This window comes from Narcine bancroftii, chromosome 1 (assembly GCF_036971445.1).
Source record: "Narcine bancroftii isolate sNarBan1 chromosome 1, sNarBan1.hap1, whole genome shotgun sequence".
Taxonomy (NCBI): domain Eukaryota; kingdom Metazoa; phylum Chordata; class Chondrichthyes; order Torpediniformes; family Narcinidae; genus Narcine; species Narcine bancroftii.
The window spans coordinates 279,954,180-279,980,807 of record NC_091469.1 but is presented as its reverse complement, the minus strand read 5'-3'; the positions used below and the strand labels follow the sequence as shown (position 1 = coordinate 279,980,807).

At 46.5% G+C, this 26,628-nt stretch overlaps 1 protein-coding gene across 3 annotated transcripts in view; it reads right to left on the bottom strand.

The window, feature by feature from the left end:
* Positions 1-26,628, bottom strand: part of LOC138744625 (anoctamin-9-like) — a 121,776-nt gene that overhangs the window by 18,821 nt on the left and 76,327 nt on the right. For all 3 annotated transcript variants that reach the window (XM_069901064.1, XM_069901082.1, XM_069901075.1), the window contains exon 20: positions 6,417-6,564. In XM_069901064.1, the coding sequence (XP_069757165.1) occupies positions 6,417-6,564 (148 nt within the window). The remainder of the gene's footprint in view (positions 1-6,416; positions 6,565-26,628) is intronic.

Here is a 26,628-nt window from a genome sequence, read left to right as displayed (position 1 = left end):
ATGGTATGCTGGCCCTCATTAGCCAGGGAAGTTCAAAAGTCATGAGGTAATGTTGAAGCTTTGTAAAACTGGTGAGATCACACTTGGAATATTGTGTTCCATTCTGGTTGCCTCATTATAGAAAGGATGTAGAAGCTATGGAGAGGATCCAGAGAAGATTTACATAAATGATGCTTGGATTAGCAGAGCTAGGGCTTTTCTCTTTGGAGTGAAGAAGGGTGAGAGGTGATTTAATAGATGTCTACAAGATTATGAGAAGGATAGATAGGTTGGACAGCAAGTAAAACATGAAAGTCCCAGACATCGTGGTTGAAGTAAAAACACATTGCTGGAGAAACTCAGCTGGTCAAATAGTGTACTTTATATAGCAGAGATATAGCAAGTAGCTTTTTCCCTGGGCGAGAGTAGCAAACACCAGAGGACATCTGTACAAGGTGATGAAAATTTAAGGGAGATGTCAGGGGTAGGTTTTTTTTCACAGAGTATTGAGCTCTTGGAATGCATTGTCGGAGTGGTGATAGAGGCTGGTACAAAAGGGATATTTACAAGCCTATTAGGCATGCACATCAATACAAGAAAAATAGAGGGTTATGGGTGTATGGTAGGAAAGGTTTAGTTTGTTGAGTATGTTTCCATCGATTAGCACAACAACATGGGCTGAAGGTCCTCTACTGTACTGTAATTTTTTATGTGGCAAGTTACCCTTCAGCCAATTTAATTCAATCCAATTGCTTTTATATAATCACTCAGCTAAGATAATAGGTGCAGACAACAACCTCATTGCATTCCAGAAGTAAATGTCCCTTCAGTTAAGCTATTCCTGTATAATTGTTGATCAAACAATGAGAACCTGGAAGAACTCAGTGGGTCAAACACCATCCATGGTTAGAAATGGTTAGTTAACATTTCAGGTTGGGAGCCTTTATGATTGGTATTAATAGACTAGCTCATTTAGAAGAAGACTTCCAATACCTGCAATTTTTTTCATTCTCATACAACCTGTGTTTAATTTCTCAAATGCAGGGAGACTGCGACCTGCCAACCCCCAGAAGTAAAATACAGATTCAGATGTGCTTGCATTCCTTGGTTGGAAAAGAAGAGATTTTCCAGAACACTGCTGTGATAATATGTGTAAAAAATTCTGGTTATGAAATCTTCAATTAGGAGAAAATAATTAAATCACTTACAACATTTAATGACATTGCCATTTTGCAAAATTGATGTCAAAACATTCAATCAGGTGAACAAAATGTGTAGATACACTATGAACAGGAGATGCTCCAGTGCCAAGTGCCTGAAATGAATGTTAGATGAGAGTTTATCAAGTTGTTAGGAAAACAGAAAAAGTTTACCCATAATTTTTCTAATAAATCTGGTGTATGTGCAGGCTAAAAGACAGCATAGGCTGTGTGTAGAACTCGTCGAAAGAATCAAAGACTCGTTGATCCAAACCAAGGCTTTTATTAGCAAAGGACAGGAGCTCTTCACAGGAGGCCAACCAGTCCGGAATGATCCGACCTGGCTAGGGACACAACCCTTTAAGGCCCAGACAGTAGGCATGGCTAAGCTCTCACACAATCGCTGTAAGCACAGTCTAGATACTGTAACTATATACACTATATACATTGGTGATAGATCTGTACTATCACATTCACCCCTTCTCGGAGAACTGACCCTGGAAAAAAAAACGAGGGAGAGAATGAAAGGAAGGGGTAGGTTAAGGACTGTAGCGGCGTGACCGCCATGGTGCCGGGATTGGGGTCACTGGAGTGGTGTTGCCAGCAGGCTCGTCGGGTGCGACCGCTCATTCGCTCAATTCCCCAGTCGTGTTGTCGGCAGGGTGGCCCGGGCCGTTGGAGTGCTGTTGGTCCTTCTGTTGCGGCACGGGACTTGGGGAATAAAGAGTTGGGAAGGTTGGGTTGGGGGGTTTGCTGGGTCTACCGCATCCTGAGCTAGGTCCCGCACTGAAACAGTGTCCTCCCGCCCGTCTGGGAACTCAACGTAGACGTAATGCGGGTTCGCGTGGAGTAGAGTCACTCGGTCGACCAAGAGCTCGTTCTTTGAGTGCCGGACGTGGCGTCGCAAAAGGACGGGGCCAGGGACAGTGAGCCATGCCGGTACAGTGGTTCCTGATTCGGATTTCCTCGGGAAAAGGAACATCCTTTCGTTGGGGGTGGCATTTGTTGCGGTACATAGGAGGGAGCGGATGGAGTGTAAGGCACTAGTGAGAACCTCCTGCCAGTGAGAGGTGGGGAGACCTTTAGACCGGAGAGCCAGTGTAACCGCTCTCCATATGGTGGCATTCTCCCTCTCGACCTGGCCGTTACCGCATGGGTTATAGCTCGTGGTCCTGCTTGAAGCGATACCACACTCCAGAAGGTACTGTTGCAGCTCTGCGCTCATGAATGAGGAGCCCCTATCACTGTGGATGGAATTGGGGTACCCGAAAATGGCGAAAATACTGTGAAGGGCCTGTATCACTGATGTCTGGGCAGGGCGCAACGAACGGGAAGCGGGAGTACTAGTTGATGGTCGTAAGGATGTAGTTATTATGGTTGGTCGACGGTAGGAGCCCCTTAAAGTCTACGCTAAGACGCTCGAAGGGGCGGGTTGCTTTGATAACGTGGGAGTTATCCGGACAGAAGAAGTGGGGCTTGCATTCAGCGCACACAGAACAGGCTTGGGTCATGGAGCGGATCTCCTCGACTGTGTAGGGTAGGTTGCGCACCTTCACAAAGTGGGCAAACCTAGTGACCCCTGGATGACAGAGCGCCTCATGGAGTTTCTGTAGTCTGTCCATCTGTATGCTGGCGCACGTCCCCCTGGAGAGCGCGTCAGGCGGGTCGTTGAGCTTACCAGGCCGGTACAGGATGTTGTAGTAAAAGGTGGAGAGTTCGATTCTCCATCTGGCGATTTTGTCGTTTTTTTATCTTACCACGCTGGGTGTGGCTGAACATAAAGGAGACCACGCGTTGATCAGTCAACAGTGTAAAGCGCCTCCCAGCGAGGTAATATCTCCAACGATGCACCGCTTCAACTATGGCCTGGGCCTCCTTCTCGATCGAGGAATGTCTACTCTCTGGACCCTGGAGGGTTCTGGAGAAGAAGGCTACAGGCCGACCGGCCTGGTTCAAGGTGGTTGCCAGGGCGAAGAGGGATGCTTCGCTCTCGACTTAAAATGGGACAGACTCATCGATCGCGTGCAGTGTCGCAGCGGCGATGTCGGATTTGATTCGATTGAAAGCCGCTCTGGCTTCGGTCTAGAGGGGAAAGGAGGTGGTCTTGAAAAGAGGACGCGCCTTGTCGGCGTAGTGAGGAACCCATTGGGCGTAATATGAGAAAGGCCCAGAGAGCGTTTGAGCGCTTTCTGGGTATGTGGGGGGGACGCATGCGGTCAGGATCTGGCATGACTATCCCATTCACCACCATGCAACCTAGAATTGTGAGTCGTGTGGTCCGGAAGACACACTTGTCCAAATTGTAAGTCAGGTTCAGCCAACGGGCAGTTTGAAGAAATTTGTCTAGTTTGGCGTTGTGGTCCTGCGTGTCGTGGCCGCAGATGGTGATATTGTCCAGATACGGGAAGGTAGTGGTTAGCCCATTCTGGTCCACCATCCGGTCCATTTTCCGCTGGAAGACCACTACTCCATTCGTGACCCCGAATGGTACCCTGAGAAATTGATACAGCCGCCCATTTGCTTCGAAGGCCGTGAATGGTCGGTCCTCACAGCGGATCGGAGCTGGTTGTAGGCTGAACGCAGGTCAATGATGGAGAATATGCGGTATTGGGCGATCTGGTTCACCACATCCGTGATGTGTGGCAGGGGGTACGCATCCAGGAGCGTGAAGTGGTTAATGGTCTGGCTATAGTCGACCACCATCCGTAGCTTTTCCCCGTTCTTGACAACCACCACCTGGGCTCTCCAGGGACTTGAACTGGGTTCGATGATGCCCTCATCCAGCAATCTACGCACCTCACTCCTAATTAATTGCCTGTTTTCGTAACTATATTGGTGACTTTTGGTGGCCACAGGCTTCCAGCCAGGGGTGAGGTTTGCGAAGAGTGCTGGCGGGGAAATCCTGAGTGTGGAAAGGCTGCAGGATTGGCCCCGGGGCACGGGGGTGGGTTGCTCGGGTGCTTCGGGGGTGGGGCGATGGCAGACCGAGAGGGGGGCGTGGGGTCCTCCAAAGTGTAGGGACACCGTTCGGAACTGACACTGAAATCTAATCCCAGCAACACTGGGGCGCACAATTGGGGAACGACGAATAATTTGAAGTGGGTAACCGTTACGTCCTGTACTTCCAGCGTGATGATGCAATACCCCTTTATCCCGGTCGAGTGCGACCTCGTCGCTAATGAGATCCTCTGGGTAGTGGGGATAATGTCAATTCCCAATGGAGGGCCAGATCTGGCCGGATAAAACTGTCAGTTGACCCAGAGTCAAATAAGCAATTGGTGTAGTGTCCATGCACTTTAATCAGTTCCATTACTTTACTGAGGGGATGAGAGCATTGCAGGTTTAGTGTTATAGAAGCAGCCACTGATCCAGTTGACAGGGGAGTTCCGCGTGATGACGTCACACAACGGGATGCCGTCACGCAACGGGATGACGTCATAGACGTAGTCAGCGCTGGAGGAGCAGGTTGGAGGACCTCCCGGAAGTGCTGTTGTGGCGGCATCAGCGGATGAAAGGTAAGTAGTGGGGTTTGTAGTTGCTCGTGGTTGGCGGTGGGTAGGTAGTCGGTCGCGGCAGTCGGGCTCCGGCGGTCGTCAGCGATGGACGCTAGGGTGAGTCCCTGGTTGGCCGCGGCGGGTCCCCAGTCGGTCATGGTAGCCGCACCGGCGGCGGCGTAGGTGGCAGCAGCAGGGGGGGCGGGCAGCAGCAGCAGAAGCGTCGGCCCCGGGGGTGGCCGTGGTGGCGGCAGCAGCAGCGGTTGCCACAGTTGGGACCGAGGCCGGGTCGAGTGTTCCGCACGGGGGCGAGAGGCAGGCCAACACCATGGTTGAGAGGGTGGGCTGCCCCTCTGGGTTCGGCGTCTCCGTGATGTCAGGCGTTGCCGTGCAGGGGAGCCCTCGCTCTCATTGGATGAGAGCTCTGGGGAAGAAGAGTTTGAATGGGATAGTGGCAGTTGGGCTTCACACGAGGCACTGTGTTTGCTGGCAGCCATTTTAGACCTACAGACTGCAGCAAAGTGGCCTTTTTTAAGGCACTTCTGGTATCTGGCTTTTCTTGCTGGGCACTGGGACCTGCTGCGCTTGTCCCTCCCGCAGAAATAACATTTTGGGTTCGCAGGGGGCAGTGTAGCAGCAGCCGACAGGCCGTCAGTATCTCGGGAGGTGGTAGGGTAGAAGGGCACTCTACTCACATCAGAACGAGGGGTGCAGTACCTAGAGAACTTGTTGGACTTTAAGGCTGCATCCTCCATTGTGATTGCAATCCGGGCCACGTCCTCTAGTTTTTCTACCCCTTGCTCGAGCAAGCGCAGCCTCACTTCGTTCGATCGGAGCCCGGCCACATAGGCATCCCGGACGAGGTCGCTGGTGATCTCGGCAGCAGTTTTGTCAACACAGTTACGGTCCTTGCCCAACGCCTTTAATACTTGTAAATATGCCTTGCTGGACTCGCCGGGCTGTTGCTTCCTCGACGCAAGCACGAGCCGGGCATGAACTCTGTTCACTGGTTGATCATACAGTTCTTTCAGTACCTTTATGGCTGCGGTGTAAGTGGTCTCATCCTGGATGTTCTCGTAGACTCTCAAGGACACCATAGACAGCAATGCTGTTAGACGCTGGTTATCCTCCTCCACCCAAATGAAACTCAGGAAGTTTTCAAAGTTCAGCAGCCAAAACTTAGAGGCTTTGAAGGCTGTAGCTGACTGTGGGTCGATATCAAGATTTTCTGGCCGAGTCAAATGCTCCATCCCTCTCAAAAAAAATTCTTTTTTTCTTTTTGCTAATAAAATTGTAGAGCTCGTCGAAAGAATCAAAGACTTGTTGATCCAAACCAAGGCTTTTATTAGCAAAAGACAGGAGCTCTTCACAGGTGGCTGACCAGCCCGGAATGATCCGACCTGGCTTGGGACACAACCCTTTAAGGCCCAGGCAGTAGGCGTGGCTAAGCTCTCAGCCAATCGCTGTAAGCACAGTCTAGATACTGTAACTATATACACTATATACATTGGTGATAGATCTGTACTATCACACTGTGAAAGTAACCAAAACTACAAATTAGAGGAATCTTTTCTTACTGAAACTTCAATGAGAGGTAGTGAGAAAAAAAAAGGCAATCCATTTCAAAAGCCTGTCAAGATGCTTCTTCCCAATGCATCTTCCTTGCATGTTCAATGACAGTACAAGTAAAAAATGTACTCCCTCTGTACATTTTGTATATTTACAATTCAAATTACATACTCACTCAACATTAGGTTGATTTTGATTCCTACATGGACCGTATTTATAAAAGTACACTTGTCGAGGAATGAAATCTGATGCAAGAGATATCACCAACCCATTTCCAATAACAGCAAGAACACCAATTATTTCCAGAATTTCCAACCATATTCCTGCAACAAACACAAAGATATGTTATTCATCATTTTCTTATTGACATACTGTTTTGCAAGTTCTTTTTTCCCCATTGTACCTTCCTGACGCTATTGTTTACCTTTTTAATATAGGTAGTTCTCATCTTACAACCTATGCGAGTTCTGTCCACTTGCACAAATGACCGAATTTAACAAAATAATACTGTACATATGCTGATATTCTTCATTCAAGGTTCATTTGTTGAAATATTTTTGTAAAATTACTTTAATACCTCAATAAGATGTGCAAATCTGACTTACAACCAATCCGAGTTATGACCAATCCTTTGGTTTCAATTAGAGTCATAAGTTGAGGACTACCTGTAATTTCACTGGCATCATATGGCTTTGATACGTTGCCTGAGCTGCAATTCATGTTTGAGTCAAGACAGTGAAGGATATCATATCACATTATTTTCAAATTGATGTACAGTACCTGAAATTAAATACGCACTCATGCTTACTCAGGTCCCATACCAGGAATGTGCTTTTATAAATTTACACTCAGACTGTTGGTAAGCTGTTCACTGAGGTTATCATGATGGATTGTTGTTTTATGTTCAAAGAAATTTTAAATATTCAGGGTTGAGTTTCTTCATGTTTTATTTGAAGAAGGAGCAAGAATAACTATACTTCTCATTCTGAAATAAGTGAATTCAACATAGACGAACAACAGAAAAGGGAGGTAAAGAAATCTTAAATATGTACAGAAAGTGGGAAGGGGCAAAGAAAACAAAGGGGAAGGTCTGTAGAGGGGCAAGAACAGGGAAAATTGAAGTGTCCATAGAACTGGTCAGTGGTATATCTGCAGGAAGAGACAAACTAAACTTGAAATAACAGAACAACTCTGATTATCCAAAATGGTAGGGACAAGGCTTATGTCAGATAAATGTTGTTTTTTGGATGACTGACCATTTTTTTAAAAACAGTCCAGTAGCAACAGCAAATCACTTGTAGCAGTGTCTTAACAACAAGGGAAGGCTTTTTAAGCATTAAAATAATGTTTACTTCTCACCAAAAAAAAAATGCTGGCCACCGACACCTTTGCTGCTGCCGGGAGCCTGATGTCCCTACTGCTGCCCAGGAGGCTGCTCTCCTTGATGATGCTGGGTCAAGGGATTCTTCCAACCATTTGCGGCTGGGAGTCAGTGGCATGCAGATTGAGAGGGAGAGTTGGAGAGAAAAGTCAATAGGGGGAGGTAAAGAAATGGAAAGAGAGAGGGGAGGGAATTACCTGAAACAAGGACAATCACCGTTCTAATTTCACGTTGGGTGAAATGGTGCAAGAACAACAACCTGAGCCTCAACATGGACAAGACAAAGGAGATGATTGTAGACTTTGAGATATTGAAGGTTGACAATTCTCCACTACAATCAACAGTTCTGTCTTGGAGAGAGTGAAGAGCACTCAAAGGATGACCTATCTTGGACTCACAACACCTCTTCATTAATTAGGAAGGCGCAGTAGCACCTATATATCCTAAGAAGGTTGAGGAGGGCAAGGGGTTTAGCTGTTGTGTTCAAACAGCAATACAAATCCTATTTATTGAATTCAGGTTATTTCTCCTCCTTCGAAGTCCAACTAATTGAAGTGGGGACAGTTTACCCCTTTTTAATCGTTCTGGTATATCGCCCACCAAAAATACGTAAGGATTTTATCACTCAGTTTGCTGACTTTCTTTCAAACACCAGGCCCATCTTCAATCGAGTTCTGATTTTGGGTGATTTAATATCCACATGTGCTGTCCAACCAAACCTCTTGTAAGCAAATTCATGGACCTAGTTGAGTCCTTTAACTTGGAACTGTTTCCAACAGGATCCACTCATAAGCAAGGACATACCTTGGCTTAGTCCTGTCATCCAATTTATCTATAAACAACCCGATATTGATACCAGCATGTCGGACATTACAGCAGTTATTTTCAACCTAGCCCTGTCTTGCTCCCCAAACAAACCTAGTCTTCCTATACGCTATTCTCCCTACATTAACTCGCAAACTGCAAATAGGTCTCAGAGGCCCTTATAGCTGCCCCAGGTACAGGTACACAATCCTTTATCTGGACATCTAAAATCCAGAAAGCTCCAAAATCCAGCAAGTAGGGAGAGAGACAAGCAGTGCGAGTCGGGCGGGCGAGAGACCAGCAGCATGAGTCGGGTGGGTGAGAGATCGGCTGTGCGAGTTGGGCGGGCGAGGGCGAGAGACCGGCAACGTGAGTCGGGTGGGCGAGGGGGGTGGGAGACCGACAGCGCGAGTCAGGCGGGCGAAGGGGGGGAGACCAGTAGCATGAGTCGGGCGGGCGAGGGGGGGGAGACTGGCAGCGCGGATCGGGCAGGCGGGGGGGGAGACGGCAGTGCGACGGGAAAGGGGTGGGGGTGGGGTGGATATGGCAGCACAATTCAGGTGGGTTTAATCTGGCTTTCCGATATACGGAAAAATCCAAAATTCATTACACACTGTCCCCCAAGGATTCCGGATAAAGAATTGTGTACCTGTACTACCACCAAGGAGATTCCCCCTCCTCACCTCAACATAGAGGAACTTTTGTCCCTATTTAATACCATGTGTTCTTCTATTCTGAATACCGTAGCCTCACTCAAGGAGAAAAAACTAAGCTCAAGACTGCACCTTGGCTCAATATCATCACCAAAGCCCTGAGGAGGGAGTGTAGGATAACCGAACGTAAGTGGAAGTGAGATAAATTACAAATTTCCCTTGAAATTCTGAAAAGCCACCTGCACACATACCAAGAAAGAGTAAAGGCCGAAAGAACAAAATACTTTGCCAACCTAATTTACAACAACTCCCAAAATCCGAAAGACTTGTTCAATACCATCAACTCAATTATTGGTCTCGCACCTAACACCAACTCTGAAGCTTCCCTTACCAAATGCAAAGAATTTTTAAAGTTCTTTATAAACAAAGTCGAGAACATCAGGACCAACATTCCCCCCTCCACCCACAATCTAACTGTACCACAGCTCTGTTCGTCCAACCTGGACTGTTTTAGCCCAATCACAGTACCAACCTTTAGAAAGATTGTGTTCACCATGAAGCCAACAACCTGCCCCCTCGACATTAATCCCACTCCCCTCCTGAGGAATGTTTTCAATTAAGTGGGTCCCAGCATCCTCTCTATTATTAACAGTTCCTTAGCCACTGGGACAGTTCCAATTTGCTTCAAGCAGGCTGTGCTCTAGCTCCTCCTGAAGAAACCCAACCTTGACCCCCTCCACACCCAAAAATTACAGACCGGTTTCTAAACTACCATTCTTGTCAAAGGTCCTCGAAAAAGTTGTTCTTAACCAATTGATGCCCTACCTACATCAAAACAACATATCCGAAAAATTCCAGTCAGATTATAAGGCCCGCCACAGCACAGGGTCGACTTGCAAGGAGTAGACAATTACCTTTTCATCTCCACTGACTCAGGAAGCTCCGCCATTCTAATTCTCCTCGTCCTTAGTGCAGCATTCGATACTGTGAATCACATTATTTTAATAGATTGCCTCTGGCAGAGGTTTGGTGTCAATGGGACAGCCATGAATTGGTTTAAATCTTATCTCAGTGATAGGACTTTATCAGTCAACATGGGCAAACTTTCATCCTCATCTGCTACCCTTTTCTGTAGGATCCCACAAGGGTCTATTCTGGGCCCCATTCTCTTCTTCTTATACATGCTTCCCCTTGGCCATAACATCCAAACATATAGCATCTCCTTCCACTGCTATGCTGATGACACCCAGCTCAACCACCCCCTGAAGCCCAACAATCAAGCAAAGATAAACAGCCTCATCAACTGACTGGAGGACATAGTGCTGGATGGCTCAAAACTAACTGAAGGCAAATCTAAAATCATCCTCTTTGTGCCCCCGCCCACCAAAATTATCACCAATACCCTTTGGCAACTTAGCCATCCTCATTAAACCACATGTCAAATCCCTTGCAGTGATATTTGATTCGACCTTCAAGTTTGACATACAAGTCAAAGCAGTAGTAAAAGCTAGCTTTATCCAGCTCCGCGCTATTGCCAAAATGAAATCATTCCTGTCACTGACAGACCTCAAGAAAGTTATCCACCCCTTCATTTTCTCTCGTTTAGACTAGTCTAACTCTCTTTACATGGGAATTGGTCAGTTTCCAGAGGGTTGTTAACTTGGCCTGCGGCATTACAGGCACCAGACTTCACTCCATTGAGGACATCTACTTGAGGCAGTGTCCTAAAAATTCAGCCTCTATCCTCAAAGACCCCCACCACCCAGGCCATGCTCTTTTCACTCTGCTTCTTCTTTGGCTTGGCTTCGCGGATGAAGATTTATGGAGGGGGTAAATGTCCACGTCAGCTGCAGGCTCGTTTGTGGCTGACAAGTCCGATGCGGGACAGGCAGACACGGTTGCAGCAGTTGCAGGGGAAAATTGGTTGGTTGGGGTTGGGTGTTGGGTTTTTCATCCTTTACCTTTTGTCAGTGAGGTGGGCTCTGCGGTCTTCTTCAAAGGAGGTTGCTGCCCGCCGAACTGTGAGGCGCCAAGATGCACGGTTTGAGGCGATATCAGCCCACTGGCGGTGGTCAATGTGGGAGGCACCAAGAGATTTCTTTAGGCAGTCCTTGTACCTTTTCTTTGGTGCACCTCTGTCATGGTGGCCAGTGGAGAGCTCGCCATATAACACGATCTTGGGAAGGCGATGGTCCTCCATTCTGGAGTCGTGACCCACCCAGCACAGCTGGATCTTCAGCAGCGTGGACTCGATGCTGTCGACCTCTGCCATCTCGAGTACTTCGACGTTAGGGATGAAAGCGCTCCAATGAATGTTGAGGATGGAGCGGAGACAATGCTGGTGGAAGCGTTCTAGGAGCCGTAGGTGATGCCAGTAGAGGACCCATGATTCGGAGCTGAACAGGAGTGTGGGTATGACAACGGCTCTGTATACGCTTATCTTTGTGAGGTTTTTCAGTTGGTTGTTTTTCCAGACTCTTTTGTGTAGTCTTCCAAAGGCGCTATTTGCCTTGGCGAGTCTGTTGTCTATCTCATTGTCGATCCTTGCATCTGATGAAATGGTGCAGCCGAGATAGGTAAACTGGTTGACCGTTTTGAGTTTTGTGTGCCCGATGGAGATGTGGGGGGGCTGGTAGTCATGGTGGGGAGCTGGCTGATGGAGGACCTCAGTTTTCTTCAGGCTGACTTCCAGGCCAAACATTTTGGCAGTTTCCACAAAACAGGACGTCAAGCGCTGAAGAGCTGGCTCTGAATGGGCAACTAAAGCGGCATCGTCTGCAAAGAGTAGTTCACGGACAAGTTTCTCTTGTGTCTTGGTGTGAGCTTGCAGGCGCCTCAGATTGAAGAGACTGCCATCCGTGTGGTACCGGATGTAAACAGCGTCTTCATTGTTGAGGTCTTTCATGGCTTGATTCAGCATCATGCTGAAGAAGATTGAAAAGAGGGTTGGTGTGAGAACACAGCCTTGCTTCATGCCATTGTTAATGGAGAAGGGTTCAGAGAGCTCATTGCTGTATCTGACCCGACCTTGTTGGTTTTCGTGCAGTTGGATAACCATGTTGAGGAACTTTGGGGGGCATCCGACGCGCTCTAGTATTTGCCAAAGCCCTTTCCTGCTCACGGTGTCGAAGGCTTTGGTGAGGTCAACAAAGGTGATGTAGAGTCCTTTGTTTTGTTCTCTGCACTTTTCTTGGAGCTGTCTGAGGGCAAAGACCATGTCAGTAGTTCCTCTGTTTGCGCAAAAGCCGCACTGTGATTCTGGGAGAATATTCTCGGCGACACTAGGTATTATTCTATTTAGGAGAATCCTAGCGAAGATTTTGCCTGCAATGGAGAGCAGCGTGATTCCCCTGTAGTTTGATCAGTCTGATTTCTCGCCTTTGTTTTTGTACAGGGTGATGATGGTGGCATCACGAAGGTCCTGAGGCAGTTTTCCTTGGTCCCAACAAAGCTTGAAAAACTCATGCAGTTTGACATGCAGAGTTTTGCCGCCAGCCTTCCAGACCTCTGAGGGGATTCCATTTATACCTGCTGCTTTGCCACTTTTCAGTTGTTCGATTGCCTTATATGTCTCATCCTGGCTGAGGACCTCATCCAGCTCTAGCCTTAGGGGCTGTTGAGGGAGCTGGAGCAGGGCAGAATCTTGGACTGAGCAGTTGGCACTGAAAAGAGATTGGAAGTGTTCTGACCATCGGTTGAGGATGAAGATCTTGTCGCTGAGGAGGACTTTGCCGTCTGAGCTGCGCAGCGGGCTTTGGACTTGGGGTGAGGGGCCGTACACAGCCTTTAGAGCCTCGTAGAAACCCCTGAAGTCGCCAATGTCCGCGCTGAGCTGGGTTCGCTTGGCGAGGCTAGTCCACTACTCATTTTGGAGCTCCCGGAGTTTGCGCTGAAGATGGCTGCATGCGCGATGGAAGGCTTGTTTCTTCTCTGGACAGGACGGCTTTGTAAGGTGAGCCTGGTGGGCAGCTCGCTTCTTTGCCAGCAGCTCCTGGATTTCCTGGCTGTTTTCGATGAACCAGTCCTTGTTTTTCCTGGAGGAGAAGCCCAGTACCTCTTCAGTGGATTGCAGTATGGTAGTCTTCAGCTGATCCCAGAGGGTTTCAGGGGACGAGTCCGTGAGGCGGATTGCATCATCGAGCTTTGCTTTGAGGTTTGCCTGGAAGTTTCCTCTCACTTCGTCTGACTGCAGGTTTCCAACATTGAACCTCTTTCTGGGGGCTTTACTGTTCCTGGGCTTTGGCTTGAAGTGAAGGTTGAGCTTGCAGCGAACCAGCCGGTGGTCAGTGTGGCATTCCGCGCTGGGCATGACCCTGGTGTGGAGCACATCTCGTTTGTCACTTTCTCGCACCAGGATGTAGTCCAGGAGGTGCCAGTGTTTGGATCGGGGATGCATCCAGGTAGTCTTCAGGCTGTCCCTCTGCTGAAAAAGGGTGTTTGTAATGACAAGCCGCTGTTCTGCGCAGAGCTCCAACAGGAGGCGCCCATTGTCGTTGCACTTGCCGACGCCATGCTTGCCCAGGATTCCTGGCCAGGTTTCTGAGTCTTTGCCGACGCGAGCGTTGAATTCGCCAAGGATGACAACCTTGTCGGCTGTAGGGGTGCGTTGGATGAGGTTGCACAGGTCAGTGTAGAACTTGTCCTTTTCTGCTGGTTCCGCCTGGAGGGTTGGAGCATAGACACTGATGAGGGTGATGCGATGCTTGTTTTGAAGGGTGAGTCGCATGGACATTATTTGGTCCGAGTGGCCTGTCGGAGGTTTTCGAGTTTGGAGGCAATGGAGTTCTTGACCATGAAGCCTACACCAGATAGGCGTCGTTCATCCAAAGGCTTGCCAGACCAGTAGAGTGTGTTCTTGGAGGCTGCCTACATCTGCAAGGCGGACTTCACTGAGAGCGGTTATGTCGATGTCAAGTCTGAGGAGTTGATGTGCAATGAGGGCAGACCGACGTTCAGGTCGGTGGCTGTCAGCCTTGTCTAGCATGGTTCTGATGTTCCAGCATGCTAGCTTGAGTTTGTGAGCTTCTTTTGAGGGGGAGGACGTGGAGGGGGAGGACGTGGAGGGGGAGGACGTGGAGGGGGAGGACGTGGACCTGTCCTCGGGCCTGCGCAAAGGAGCTTTTAGGTGGAGTGCAGTGTGCGCAGTACTGACCCCACCCTTTACACCCATGGTTCGTGTGCCGTGGCCAAGCAAGCTGGGACGTGGCAGCGAGGTCCTTGGGTCGTAGGTTTTATATCGGAGTGGCCTTCTCCTATGCAGGTTTCTTACCCGGGCTGGAGGGGTCTGCCTCCCCTCCTAGGTCGGTCCATACTGCCCGGACCGGGGCCGAGGCCGCCGTTGCTCTCCCTGTGCCCGGCCTGGTGCCGCCGCCTCCAACTCTCTGCCCGGACCGGGGCCTCCGCCTGCCTCACTCGACCGAGGCCGGGGCCGCCCCCTCCCCCTTGCTCCTGCCCGGATCGGGGCCGCCGCCGCCTACCCTCAGCCCGGACCGGGGCCGGGGCCGCCGCTGCTCTCCCTATGCCCGGCCTGGGGCCGCCGCCTCCACCTCTCTGCCCGGACCGGGGCCTCCGCTACCATCAGCAAAAAGGTAGAGGAGCCTAAAGACGAGCACTCAATTGGCAAGGACAGCTTCTTCCCCGCTGCCATCAGATTCCTGAATAATCAATGAATCACAGACACAACCCTACTTGTCGTGCCCTATTATTTTAACAGTAATGTTGTAAGATGGTTATAATATGAACATTTATACTATGATGCTTCCGCAAAACACCGAACTTCATGGCTTGTTCATGACAATAAATTCTGATTCTGTGTAATGTAGTAGCTGCACAGTGGATAATTAAAACAACTGAGAGGATCACTGGAGTCTCCCTTTCATCTATTGACGACATTTACTGAGAGCATTGTATTTACAGGGTTCAAGGAATAATAGAAGACCCTGTCCATCCAGCAGACAATACCCTTAATCCACTACCTTCAAAAAAGAGGTACAGGAGCATCAAAATTAGGACTGCCAGATGGAGGAATGAATTGTTTCTTCCCAGACTGTGCAATTGATGAACAGTATCCTGGAACCACGTAAATCACCCCAAATATTCATATATTTATATTGATTATTTGTGATCATTGTGTATTGTGTTTTTGTGTGAGCAACATGGTCTAGAGAGGCACTGTTTCATCAGGTCATACATGTACAATCAGATGATAATAAAATTAAACTTGAAAATATGAGGTGTTGTTTCTCTAGTTTATGGTAGGCCTCATTCTGGTAGTGGAGAGACCAAGGATGGACAAGTCAGTGTGGCAATGGGAAGGGGAGATGAAATAGCATGCAACTGGGTGTTCAGGATGGCCATTGTGGACAAAACGCAGATATCCTGCGAAACAGGCCTGAAGTCTGTGCTTGGTCTCACCAATGTAGAGGAAGGAGCAGTGAATGTAGTAGATGAGGTTGGAAGAGGTACACATCAATCTATCCCTCACCTGGAAAGATTGCTTAGCTAAATAACTGGTCATTGGAACCTGAAGTCACTTCTTCAGACTGAACGAGAGTGCCCTGCAAAGTGTTTTTGGTGAGCACCACATGCAGTACACCAAAATATATCCACTCTAACCTCTCTAGCTTTCTGGGCTATTCCAAGAACCCTAATGGATGCTCTATGAATAATATCCCCTGTTATTCCTAAGTATATGACAGCCTTTCAGGATCAAGAATAAATTCAACAATTTGATTATTGTTAGTCATTCTATTAATGTATCTCACATTTCCATGATCCAGGATTTTCTTTTCTCTTGTCTTCCAATAATTTAAGATTTCCTATTATTTAGATTTCAACCTAAATGAACTGCTTTCAACTGGCTCCATTGTCATATTTGCTATTGAAGCATCCCTAGCTTCCACCATAACAGGAACCTTCTTGTTTGTTAGTGCGTGCTGAATAACAAGACAACTACTGAGAGTATCGTTAAACAAACTGTCTACTTTGTACACACAGGAGAGGGAGCTTCTTACATTCCGTGCCAAAGCCTGTTTTTTCAACACTGCCCCTTTGTGGAACTTGCGCATTTGCAGAGCCCTGTTGTAAGCACGGTGGCTGAGACACAATTGCAGCGGGTGCAGAGCAGCCGATGGCAGCAGCTGTCTACATCTCCTTACTTGAGCAACCTCCCACATACCACAGTTCAAGCTAAAGCTCTACATTACATTGATTACATTCAAGTAACAAAACAGACAACCCAATTCAGTCTCTATACTTTGGGTTGGGTTTACAGATATGTGTCCTGTATTAACCCTCTATTGATGTGGAGGCTTTGGATGGCTCATGGATGGTCACTGAGGGAGCCCCACCAATCTCAGACTCACTTTCAAAATCCTGGAACACAGTCTTGTCAGGATTATTTTGGGATGGGAGTGGCTCCCCCTTACTGGAAGGATGTGTCATTGGTTTCTTCTGTACACCCTCCCTTCTGATCGAACCAGGTATGACCTGGGATCCTGGCTGCTCCCTTCGACTACACCCATACGGTCGTAGCCCTGCGGAGTCTGCATTCTGATGACATGCCTTTCTGCCAATGGCTTGAGTGGTCGGCTTGTTCTGTCGTAGCATTTCTTCTGCCCCAGTCTTTTGCTCAGCATCTGGGCCTTGATTTCTTGCAGGTTCCTCATTTGAGACTCCAGAAGCCTCCTCGCCACCGGTAGAGTCATCCGCGTCTCTCTTTACAGTAGTCTTTACGCCAGAGAAGCTAATGTGGTGTCACAAGGGATGTTCCTCAGGTTAAGCAGACTGAGCAATACGTCTGTCTTTTCCCTGTGAAACTTTTCCATGAGCTGTTTCGTACTTCTTACAGCTCTCTCAGCCAATCCATTTGATTGTGGATATTCTGGGCTGTTGGTGATGTGGGTGAAGTTCCACGCTACTACAAAGTCTTTGAATCTTTCGTTGATGAATTGTCTGCCATTGATTGATAGCGGAGTGTGAGGTGCCCCGTGCACTGAAAGGTGTTTTCTTTTTTTTTAAATTTTTTATTTTGCACACTATAAACCGTATTGACCAAGATACATACAGACATTTTTTCTATTGAATATATACAGTGTCATTTTCTCCCCCTTTTTCCTCCTCCCTTCCCTCCCTCCCTCACCCCCTTTCCCATTTATTTGAAGTTCAACCTATTTAACATTGTTAAACAATGTTGTCACTTAATAAAAATAAACAAGAAATTTTACTGAGTCAGTTCTTTTCGTTGTCTTCTCCTTTTGTCATTTTAGGTGGTGGAAGTCCATGGTAGGATTTCTCTATTGTATTTCATGTATGGCTCCCATATTTGTTCGAATATTGTGATGTTATTTCTTAAATTATATGTTATTTTTTTCTAATGGAATACATTTATTCATTTCTATGTACCATTGTTGTATTCTCAAGTTGTCTTCTAATTTCCAGGTTGACATAATACATTTTTTTGCTACAGCTAGGGCTATCATAACAAATCTTTTTTGTGCTCCATCCAAACCGAGTCCAAATTCTTTATTTCTTATATTATTTAAGAGGAAGATCTCTGGGTTTTTTGGTATATTGCTTTTTCTTTAGCTCGGTTATGACTGCTGAGGAGGTAGGTCTGGCACTGGGTGAAGCTGCAGTGGCTCCTTCTGCTGGTGTGCTGTTGCACACCAAGCAAACTCGCACTTCTTGATCAATGTTTTCTCTCATTCCTGGCCAAAAACTATGTCTCTCGCCCTTCATTTTGTAACCTCTGCACCTGGATGCCCTCTGTGCAGGATGCCAATGTATTGGTTTTGCAGTGAACTCAGATTACTGCTCTCTGACCCTTCATTACGATTCCTTCATCAGTAAGTAGCTGGTCACAGAATGGGAAGTAGGGCTGCACTTCTGGTGACAGGTGGTGCTGCTTGTCCGGCCAACCACCCCTGATAAAAATACCTAGGGTCCTTAAAGTGGCGTCTTCAACCGTGTGTCTTCTTAGTTCCTCCAGCTGGGACAAGGAAATGTGCATGACCGTCATTACGTCAAAAGTGTCCTCTTCCCTGATCTGTTAGACCGTGCATTTTCTGGGGGCATGGGATAATGCGATGGCAAGATGCATCTCTTTTCCACACTTGTATACCAAAGTGATGTTGTACTTCTGAAGTCTGAGCATCCATCATTCTTTGCAACCTCACCGATGCTGTGTCTATCAGCTTCTTCAATTTCGTGACCAGGGGTAGGTGGTGAGTCTCTATGGTCACTGGTCTACCATAGAAGTGGTAATTGAACTTGGAACAGGCAAAAACCACTGCCAATAACTCCTTTTCAATCTATGCATACCTGGTTTCCGTGTCAGTGAATTACCTTGATGCATAGGCCATAAATGTCCTGTCTTGCAGGCATGCTGCAACTTAGGCCATACTACAATGTGTCACAGGTCAGCAGCACTGGTCTTCGTAAGTTGTAGTAGACAAAAACGATGAGCATGACATATGCCTCTTTAAAGCGTTGAATGCATTCTGTTGCTGCTAGTGCCATGTCCACTCCACATCTTTATGTGTCAGCTATCGCAGTGGAGCTGTGAGTTCACTTGAGTTTGAACCATACCAAAGAATCTTTGTAGGGCTGTCACGTTCACCGGCACTGGCATCTCGCTGATTGCCTTGGTTTTTCAGGGGTCTGCCTTCAGGCCACATGACCTACGTAGCTGACCTAATGCAGCCGGAATTTGCACTTCCGGGGGTTAAGCCTAAGGTTTACCTTCCTGGCTCAGTCAAGTATCTTCTTTAAATTTGTATCTTGTTCCTCAAAATTCTTGCCGACCATGAATATGTTGTCAACTATGATGGCCCAGGGTACCCAGCAAAAACTTGCTTCAAGAATCTCTGGAATACTTTGCTAACTGAATTGATCCCAAATGGCATCCGCAGAAATCTGTATCGACCGAACCCAGTGCTGATTGTGGTCAGTAGTGACAATTTGTAGTCGAGCTTGATCTGCCAGAAGGAGTTTTTCACGTCTAGAACTGAGAAAACAATTGTGCCAGCAATTGTGTGGCAACTTCCTCCACAGTGAGCGTCGGGTGGTGTGGCCTCTTCAGTGCAGTATTGAGGTCTTGTGGGTTTATACATATCTAGATCTCTTGTCCATCTTTCTTCTTGGCAGCCACCATGGAGGAAACCCATTCAGTTGCCTTGGAGACTGGGGTAACCACACCCAGGTCTTGCATTCTGTCCAGCTCGGCCTTGACCTTGTCTTTCATTGCCACTGGTATATGATCCATGGGACAATCCATGTGTCTCACTTCTGAGTCAAGCCACATGGAATACATTACTGGCAACATCCTCAGCTCGTCTGCGAAAAGGTCGCTGTATTCTGAATAAATTCTCTGGGATAAATCATCTTTGGAGGGGGTAATTTGATGTACTTCTCTGCTAAACAAGACAAGTACCAGGTCCATGCATACATTCAGGCCCAACAGAGGAATGACATCTTCGTGGACTACAAAGAACATCAGTATGTGTAACTGTCTCTGTATGTAGCACTACAGCTGCACCATGCCATTGATTTTGATCCTGCTGCCTCCATACACCACTAGACTTGTTGACCTGATGCATGGCTTAATCTGTTCAGTTTTCCTCAGCCGAATGAATGTCTTCTGCGACATGACACTGCACTTTGCTCCTGTGTTGACCTTCATTTCTGCCATCTTGCCAATTGATTTTCATAGTCATAAAGGCTTCATTGTTTCCTCTGATTTGCATTTCCGCTGAGTTACCTGCTGTCTGCAGAGTCAGCCTATCAATGTAGCACTCATCATCTGGGTTACTTTCCCCTTGCTCTAGCTCCAGCTGGTTGATCATCTCCTAGGCCTGGGCCTAGCATTTGTTTGCTGCCTGGCTTTGCAGCATCTGCTGAAATGGTCCCATTTTCTGCAGGATCTACACAGTTACCCAAATGCTGGGCACATTTCTCCTCTTGCCACGTGGTCACCTCTGCAGTTGTGGCACTCTGCCTGACCCTAGTCATTGTCTGTTCATAGATCCCACCTAGACTGCGTCAACACTTGTGGCATGTTGCTGCGGAGGGGCTAGCTCCCTGCTATTCTCCTCCGAGGTTTTGTAAGCCAAACAGGTAGAGAGGGACTTTGCTAGCATTAAGTTATTGCCACGCAGAAGTGCCTTCCTCATACTATCATCACAAATGCCACAGACCATCTTGTCTTTAATTGATTCTTCACAGTGTGTTCCAAAGTCACAGGTCTTTGTCCTGATTTTCAAATCGCTGACATATGAGTTAATTGACTCACCAGGCTTTTGGTCTCTAGTGTTAAACTTCTGCCTCTCCATCATTACATTTCCCTGTGGATTCCACATTTCCCTGAATTTTCGTTTTAGATACTTGGGGTCATCTCTCGACTGAGCCGGACTGGTAACAAGTTCCCCTTCGCACACTTCGACTGCATACATGAATGACCTCTTCCTTTCAATGGCTTCCGGGCTTGTCAAATTCAATAAAATGTACGCTCTGGTGTGGGGAGGCTTGTCACTGTGTGCTGCCGCAATAAATGTCATACTCTTGCTTAAAAATATGTAATTCTCAGCTGCATTGCCTTCAAACTCAAGTGGGTCAGTCATCTAAATCCGTCTGCCATTATGACGACTGCTGCAACGTAGGGTTGGTTATTCAATTTTGATTGGTTGGAAGGCCTTAGGCTTGGGGCACTCATGATTCCACTTCGTGCGTGTTGAATAACAAGGTAACTACTGAGAGTAACTGTTTACTTTGTACACACAGGAGAGGGAACTTCTTATATGGCATACATGCCGTGCCAAAGCCCGCTTTTTCACTGTCGCCCATTCGCAGAGCTCATGCATATGCAGAGCGCTGTATGTGTGCGGTGGCTGCGACAAAATTGCAGCGGGTGCAGAACAGCCTATGGCAGTGGCAGTCTATACTTCCCTTTTGTTCTCTTCACCTCTTTTCCTTTTTCTCTGCCACTTAAAACATTTTCAAAACCTTTAGCTTTTCACAATTCATTAAGGTAATTGGCCTATAAATCCTGCATGACCTTCTGAATGCTTTTCACACTTATTTGGGGATTGCAAGGTGAAATTTTTAGATTGTGGCGCTTATCTCAAGACAAGCAACTCTGACAAACAGTAATTCATACTTAAGCTTGAAACTTTGGCCTCGAATGCCAGTCAGCTGGTGATGGGTAGTAGGGTACATTGCAAGGTCAGCATACAATGCCCCTGGACTTGGAAGCTTGAGGCAGGGGTAATTTTAAATCCTAGCTCTTATTTATCTGACTCTGCCCAGCTTCCTGTCTGAAATGGAGAAAGTGCTTTTGGGAGAAAATGGAAAAGCAGCAGAATAAGACCATAGAAACTGCATAGGAAACATAGTAATTGGTTAAATAAATTGTTGCCAGGACTCAGGTAGATCATGGGGAGATTGTAATGTAATTGTACTCGTTTTGCAGACAGGCAAGGTGTAAACTTGAGTCAGAGAAGGTCTAATGCCAAAGAATACAACCTTGCATAAATAAAACTAATCTTCAAAAGACTAAATGGAATGGGAGATTACATTTCCAAATCTTATTTAATATTGGGCAGTTAATATATGTAATCTACTTTTACTGTTACATTTTGATAAACTAGTGAACCACTCTTTTTAGGTAGAAATGGAATTGAATTTCTCAAAAAATTCATCCATGTTGGCAATTATAGGTTTGTTTTTAACCCCTTGACTTTCCTAAATTGAGACATAATCCATAATGAGAAAAAGGTTGAGAATATGGACACAATTTTGGCCATTTTTTGCCTATAATAGTTTTTCTTTTGCCAGTCCTATTATAGAGAACCATCTTTTTCAACCTTCTTTGTTAGATTCTGGTTTTAAGGAATGGGATGGATTAGGTATAAAGATCTTTTTATTCTAAATAATTTTGCTTCTTTTGAACAATTGAAAGCCAAATTTAAACTTCCTTATAGACATTTTTTTAGATATTTACAATTTAGATATTTTGTTCAGTCTAAGCTTTCTGATTTTTCTAGAATGTCAAAAAAAATTCTTGATTTACTTTTTGATTTGCAGTTCTCCCACTGTGGATTAATATCAATTATTTATAATAACTTTTTAGATTTAAGATCAGCCTCAATAGCTGAGATTAAGAATGATTGGGAACACAATTTGTATACATAATTTTCACTCCTAACTTGATTAATGATTCCTCATTCCTCATTTTGTGCACTATATAGTTTGTAACAGTTTAAGGAGGAGTGATACACATGTCCAAAGTAAAATTATCTCGTTTTTAACTGGATGTCGATCCACTATGCGATAAGTGTAAAATGTTTGAAGTCTTATTGATTCATATGTTCTGAGAGTGTCATAACTTAGAAAAATTTTGGGAAGATATTTTTCAAATTTCATCAGTGATTCTGAACATCAAATTAGAACCATGCCCTCTTATTGCTTTGTTTGGTTTTTCTCGAGAAGACGATACATTCTTGATTTCGACACAAAAGAGAATTTTTAACTTTTTCCTAGTTGATACCTTGACAAGCAATTTTAATGAAATGGAAAGATGACGCTCCACCTACTAATGATGTTTTATCCTATTTAAACTTGGAGAAAATTAGATACAACATTAAAGATATAAAGTTTCAATTTGACAAGATGTAGGGCCCATTCATAGATTACTATCATAATTGGAAGATTTAAGAAGTCTAGATGCTCCAGAGACTCTGTCTGGTATCTGAAAGTCACTATTCAATCCATAGCTTTACAATTCTACAAGTTAACCTTGGTTAGAGGGAGAGATTACTTAGAGGAATTTTGTTTTTTTCTTTTAAGATTAATTAGTTAAACATGGGTTTAAATATGGTTTATCATAGATCATATCATTAATTAAGATAAAATTTACTCTTTGTTTATATAAGGGGATTGTTTAATTTTCTCTTTTCTATCCAAAATTATTCTGTGATATATTATGAGAAAGGGATCAACTGTTAAATACCATATTTATAGAATTTGATGTCTCAAAGAAACAAGTCAAATATGGATTGGCTTTTGATTTACATTATATGTTTAATATATGATATGTATATGATATGACCTGTTGTTTGTTATTATTAGATGACTTTGTATGTAGGATTTATATATTAAACTCAAAAATACTTTAAAAAGAAAAGAGAGAACATCTCAGGATATGGAATCCTGATCCCAGTTTACTAAAACGCCTTTTTAAACTATCTCTGGCCCTGAATCCTTATTCTATCATCTTCACCTGGCGGGGAAATCACAATTTTATTGGAGGTAATCTGTACACTTAAAGAATAAACCCACTAATTGGAGTGGGTATTCTTACTGCCTGCATTGTGAGCAGCATGAACAGTGCATTTTGACTGAAAGCCTGCACTAAATTAGGAATTTACATCTGGATCAATTAAAATATATACAAGAGAGTTATTGCTCAAATTAATGCATTTGCATCATGATTTCCGGGAACCTGTTACCAGATCAAAAGGCCTGGTAAATCTCATATAATAGGAGAATATGAAGGAGGTCCCCAATTTAAAGGTCCTGGAATAGTCTTGCCTTACTGTTATATACATGGATGAAAATAAATCAGAAAACTCTACGGGTGTACCATCGAGAGCATTCTGGCTGGTCGCATCACTGTCTGGTAATGGAGGCCAAATCTCAGGACAAGAAAAAATTCCAGAGGGTTGTTAACTCGGCCTGCGACATCACAGGCACCAGATTTAACTCCATTGAGGACATCGACATTAGGCGGTATCTTAAAAAAGCAGCCTCTATCCTCAAAGACCCCCACCACCAGGCAATGCCCTCTTCACAGTACAGGAGCCTAAAGACAAGCACTCAGAAGCACAAGGATAGCTTTCCCGCTGCCATCAGATTCCTGAATAATCAATGAACCAAAGGCACTGCCTTACTTTTCATGCGCAATTATTTTTTTAATATATTATTGTTGTCTTCTTTGGCTTGGCTTCGCGGACGAAGATTTATGGAGGGGGTAAAAAGTCCACGTCAGCTGCAGGCTCATTTGTGGCTGACAAGTCCGATGCGGGACAGGCAGACACGATTGCAGCGGTTGCAAGGGAAAATTGGTTGGTTGGGGTTGGGTGTTGGGTTTTTCCTCCTTTGCCTTTTGTCAGTGAGGTGGGCTCTGCGGTCTTCTTCAAAGGAGGTTGCTGCCCGCCAAACTGTGAGGCGCCAAGATGCACGGTTTGAGGCGTTATCAGCCCACTGGCGGTGGTCAATGTGGCAGGCACCAAGAGATTTCTTTAGGCAGTCCTTGTACCTTTTCTTTGGTGCACCTCTGTCACGGTGGCCAGTGGAGAGCTCGCCATATAACACGATCTTGGGAAGGCGACGGTCCTCCATTCTGGAGACGTGACCCATCCAGCGCAGCTGGATCTTCAGCAGCGTGGACTCGATGCTGTCGACCTCTGCCATCTCGAGTGCTTCGACGTTAGGGGTGTAAGCGCTCCAATGGATGTTGAGGATGGAGCGGAGACAACGCTGGTGGAAGCGTTCTAGGAGCCGTAGGTGGTGCCGGTAGAGGACCCATGATTCGGAGCCGAACAGGAGTGTGGGTATGACAACGGCTCTGTATACGCTTATCTTTGTGAGGTTTTTCAGTTGGTTGTTTTTCCAGACTCTTTTGTGTAGTCTTCCAAAGGCGCTATTTGCCTTGGCGAGTCTGTTGTCTATCTCATTGTCGATCCTTGCATCTGATGAAATGGTGCAGCCGAGATAGGTAAACTGGTTGACCGTTTTGAGTTTTGTGTGCCCGATGGAGATGTGGGGGGGCTGGTAGTCATGGTGGGGAGCTGGCTGATGGAGGACCTCAGTTTTCTTCAGGCTGACTTCCAGGCCAAACAGGCCAAACATGACCGAATCATGTCCATGCGACTCCCACTTCAAAACAAGCGTCACATCACCCTCATCAGTGTCTATGCTCCAACCCTCCAGGCGGAACCAGCAGAAAAGAACAAGTTCTACACCAACCTGCGCAACCTCATCCAACGTACCCCTACAGCCGACAAGGTTGTCATCCTGGGCGACTTCAACGCTCGTGTCGGCAAAGACTCAGAAACCTGGCCAGGAATCCTGGGCAAGCATGGCGTCGGCAAGTGCAACGACAATGGGCGCCTCCTGTTGGAGCTCTGCGCAGAACAGCGATTTGTCATTACAAACACCCTTTTTCAGCAGAGGGACAGCCTTAAGACCACCTGGATGCATCCCCGATCCAAACACTGGCACCTCCTGGACTACATCCTGGTGCGAGAAAGTGACAAACAAGATGTGCTCCACACCAGGGTCATGCCTAGCGCGGAATGCCACACTGACCACCGGCTGGTTCGCTGCAAGCTCAACCTTCACTTCAAGCCAAAGCCCAGGAACAATAAAGCCCCCAGAAAGAGGTTCAATGTTGGAAACCTGCAGTCAGACGAAGCGAGAGAAAACTTCCAGGCAAACCTCAAAGCAAAGCTCGACGTTGCAACCCGCCTCACGGACCCGTCCCCTGAAACCCTCTGGGATCAGTTGAAGACTACCATACTGCAATCCACTGAAGAGGTACTGGGCTTCTCCTCCAGGAAAAACAAGGACTGGTTTGACGAAAACAGCCAGGAAATCCAGGAGCTGCTGGCAAAGAAGCGAGCTGCCCACCAGGCTCACCTTACAAAGCCGTCCTGTCCAGAGAAGAAACAAGCCTTCCGTCGCGCATGCAGCCATCTTCAGCGCAAACTCCGGGAGATCCAAAATGAGTGGTGGACTAGCCTCGCCAAACGAACCCAGCTCAGCGCGGACATTGGCGACTTCAGGGGTTTCTATGAGGCTCTAAAGGCTGTGTACGGCCCCTCACCCCAAGTCCAAAGCCCGCTGCGCAGCTCAGACGGCAAAGTCCTCCTCAGCGACAAGATCTCCATCCTCAACCGATGGTCAGAACACTTCCAATCTCTTTTCAGTGCCAACCGCTCAGTCCAAGATTCCGCCCTGCTCCAGCTCCCTCAACAGCCCCTAAGGCTACAGCTGGATGAGGTTCCCACCCTGGATGAGACATATAAGGCAATCGAACAACTGAAAAGTGGCAAAGCAGCAGGTATGGATGGAATCCACCCAGAAGTCTGGAAGGCTGGCGGCAAAACTCTGCATGCCAAACTGCATGAGTTTTTCAAGCTTTGTTGGGACCAAGGTAAACTGCCTCAGGATCTTCGTGATGCCACCATCATCACCCTGTACAAAAACAAAGGCGAGAAATCAGACTGCTCAAACTACAGGGGAATCACGTTGCTCTCCATTGCAGGCAAAATCTTCGCTAGGATTCTACTAAATAGAATAATACCTAGTGTCGCCGAGAATATTCTCCCAGAATCACAGTGCGGCTTTCGCGCAAACAGAGGAACCACTGACATGGTCTTTGCCCTCAGACAGCTCCAAGAAAAGTGCAGAGAACAAAACAAAGGACTCTACATCACCTTTGTTGACCTCACCAAAGCCTTCGACACCGTGCGCAGGAAAGGGCTTTGGCA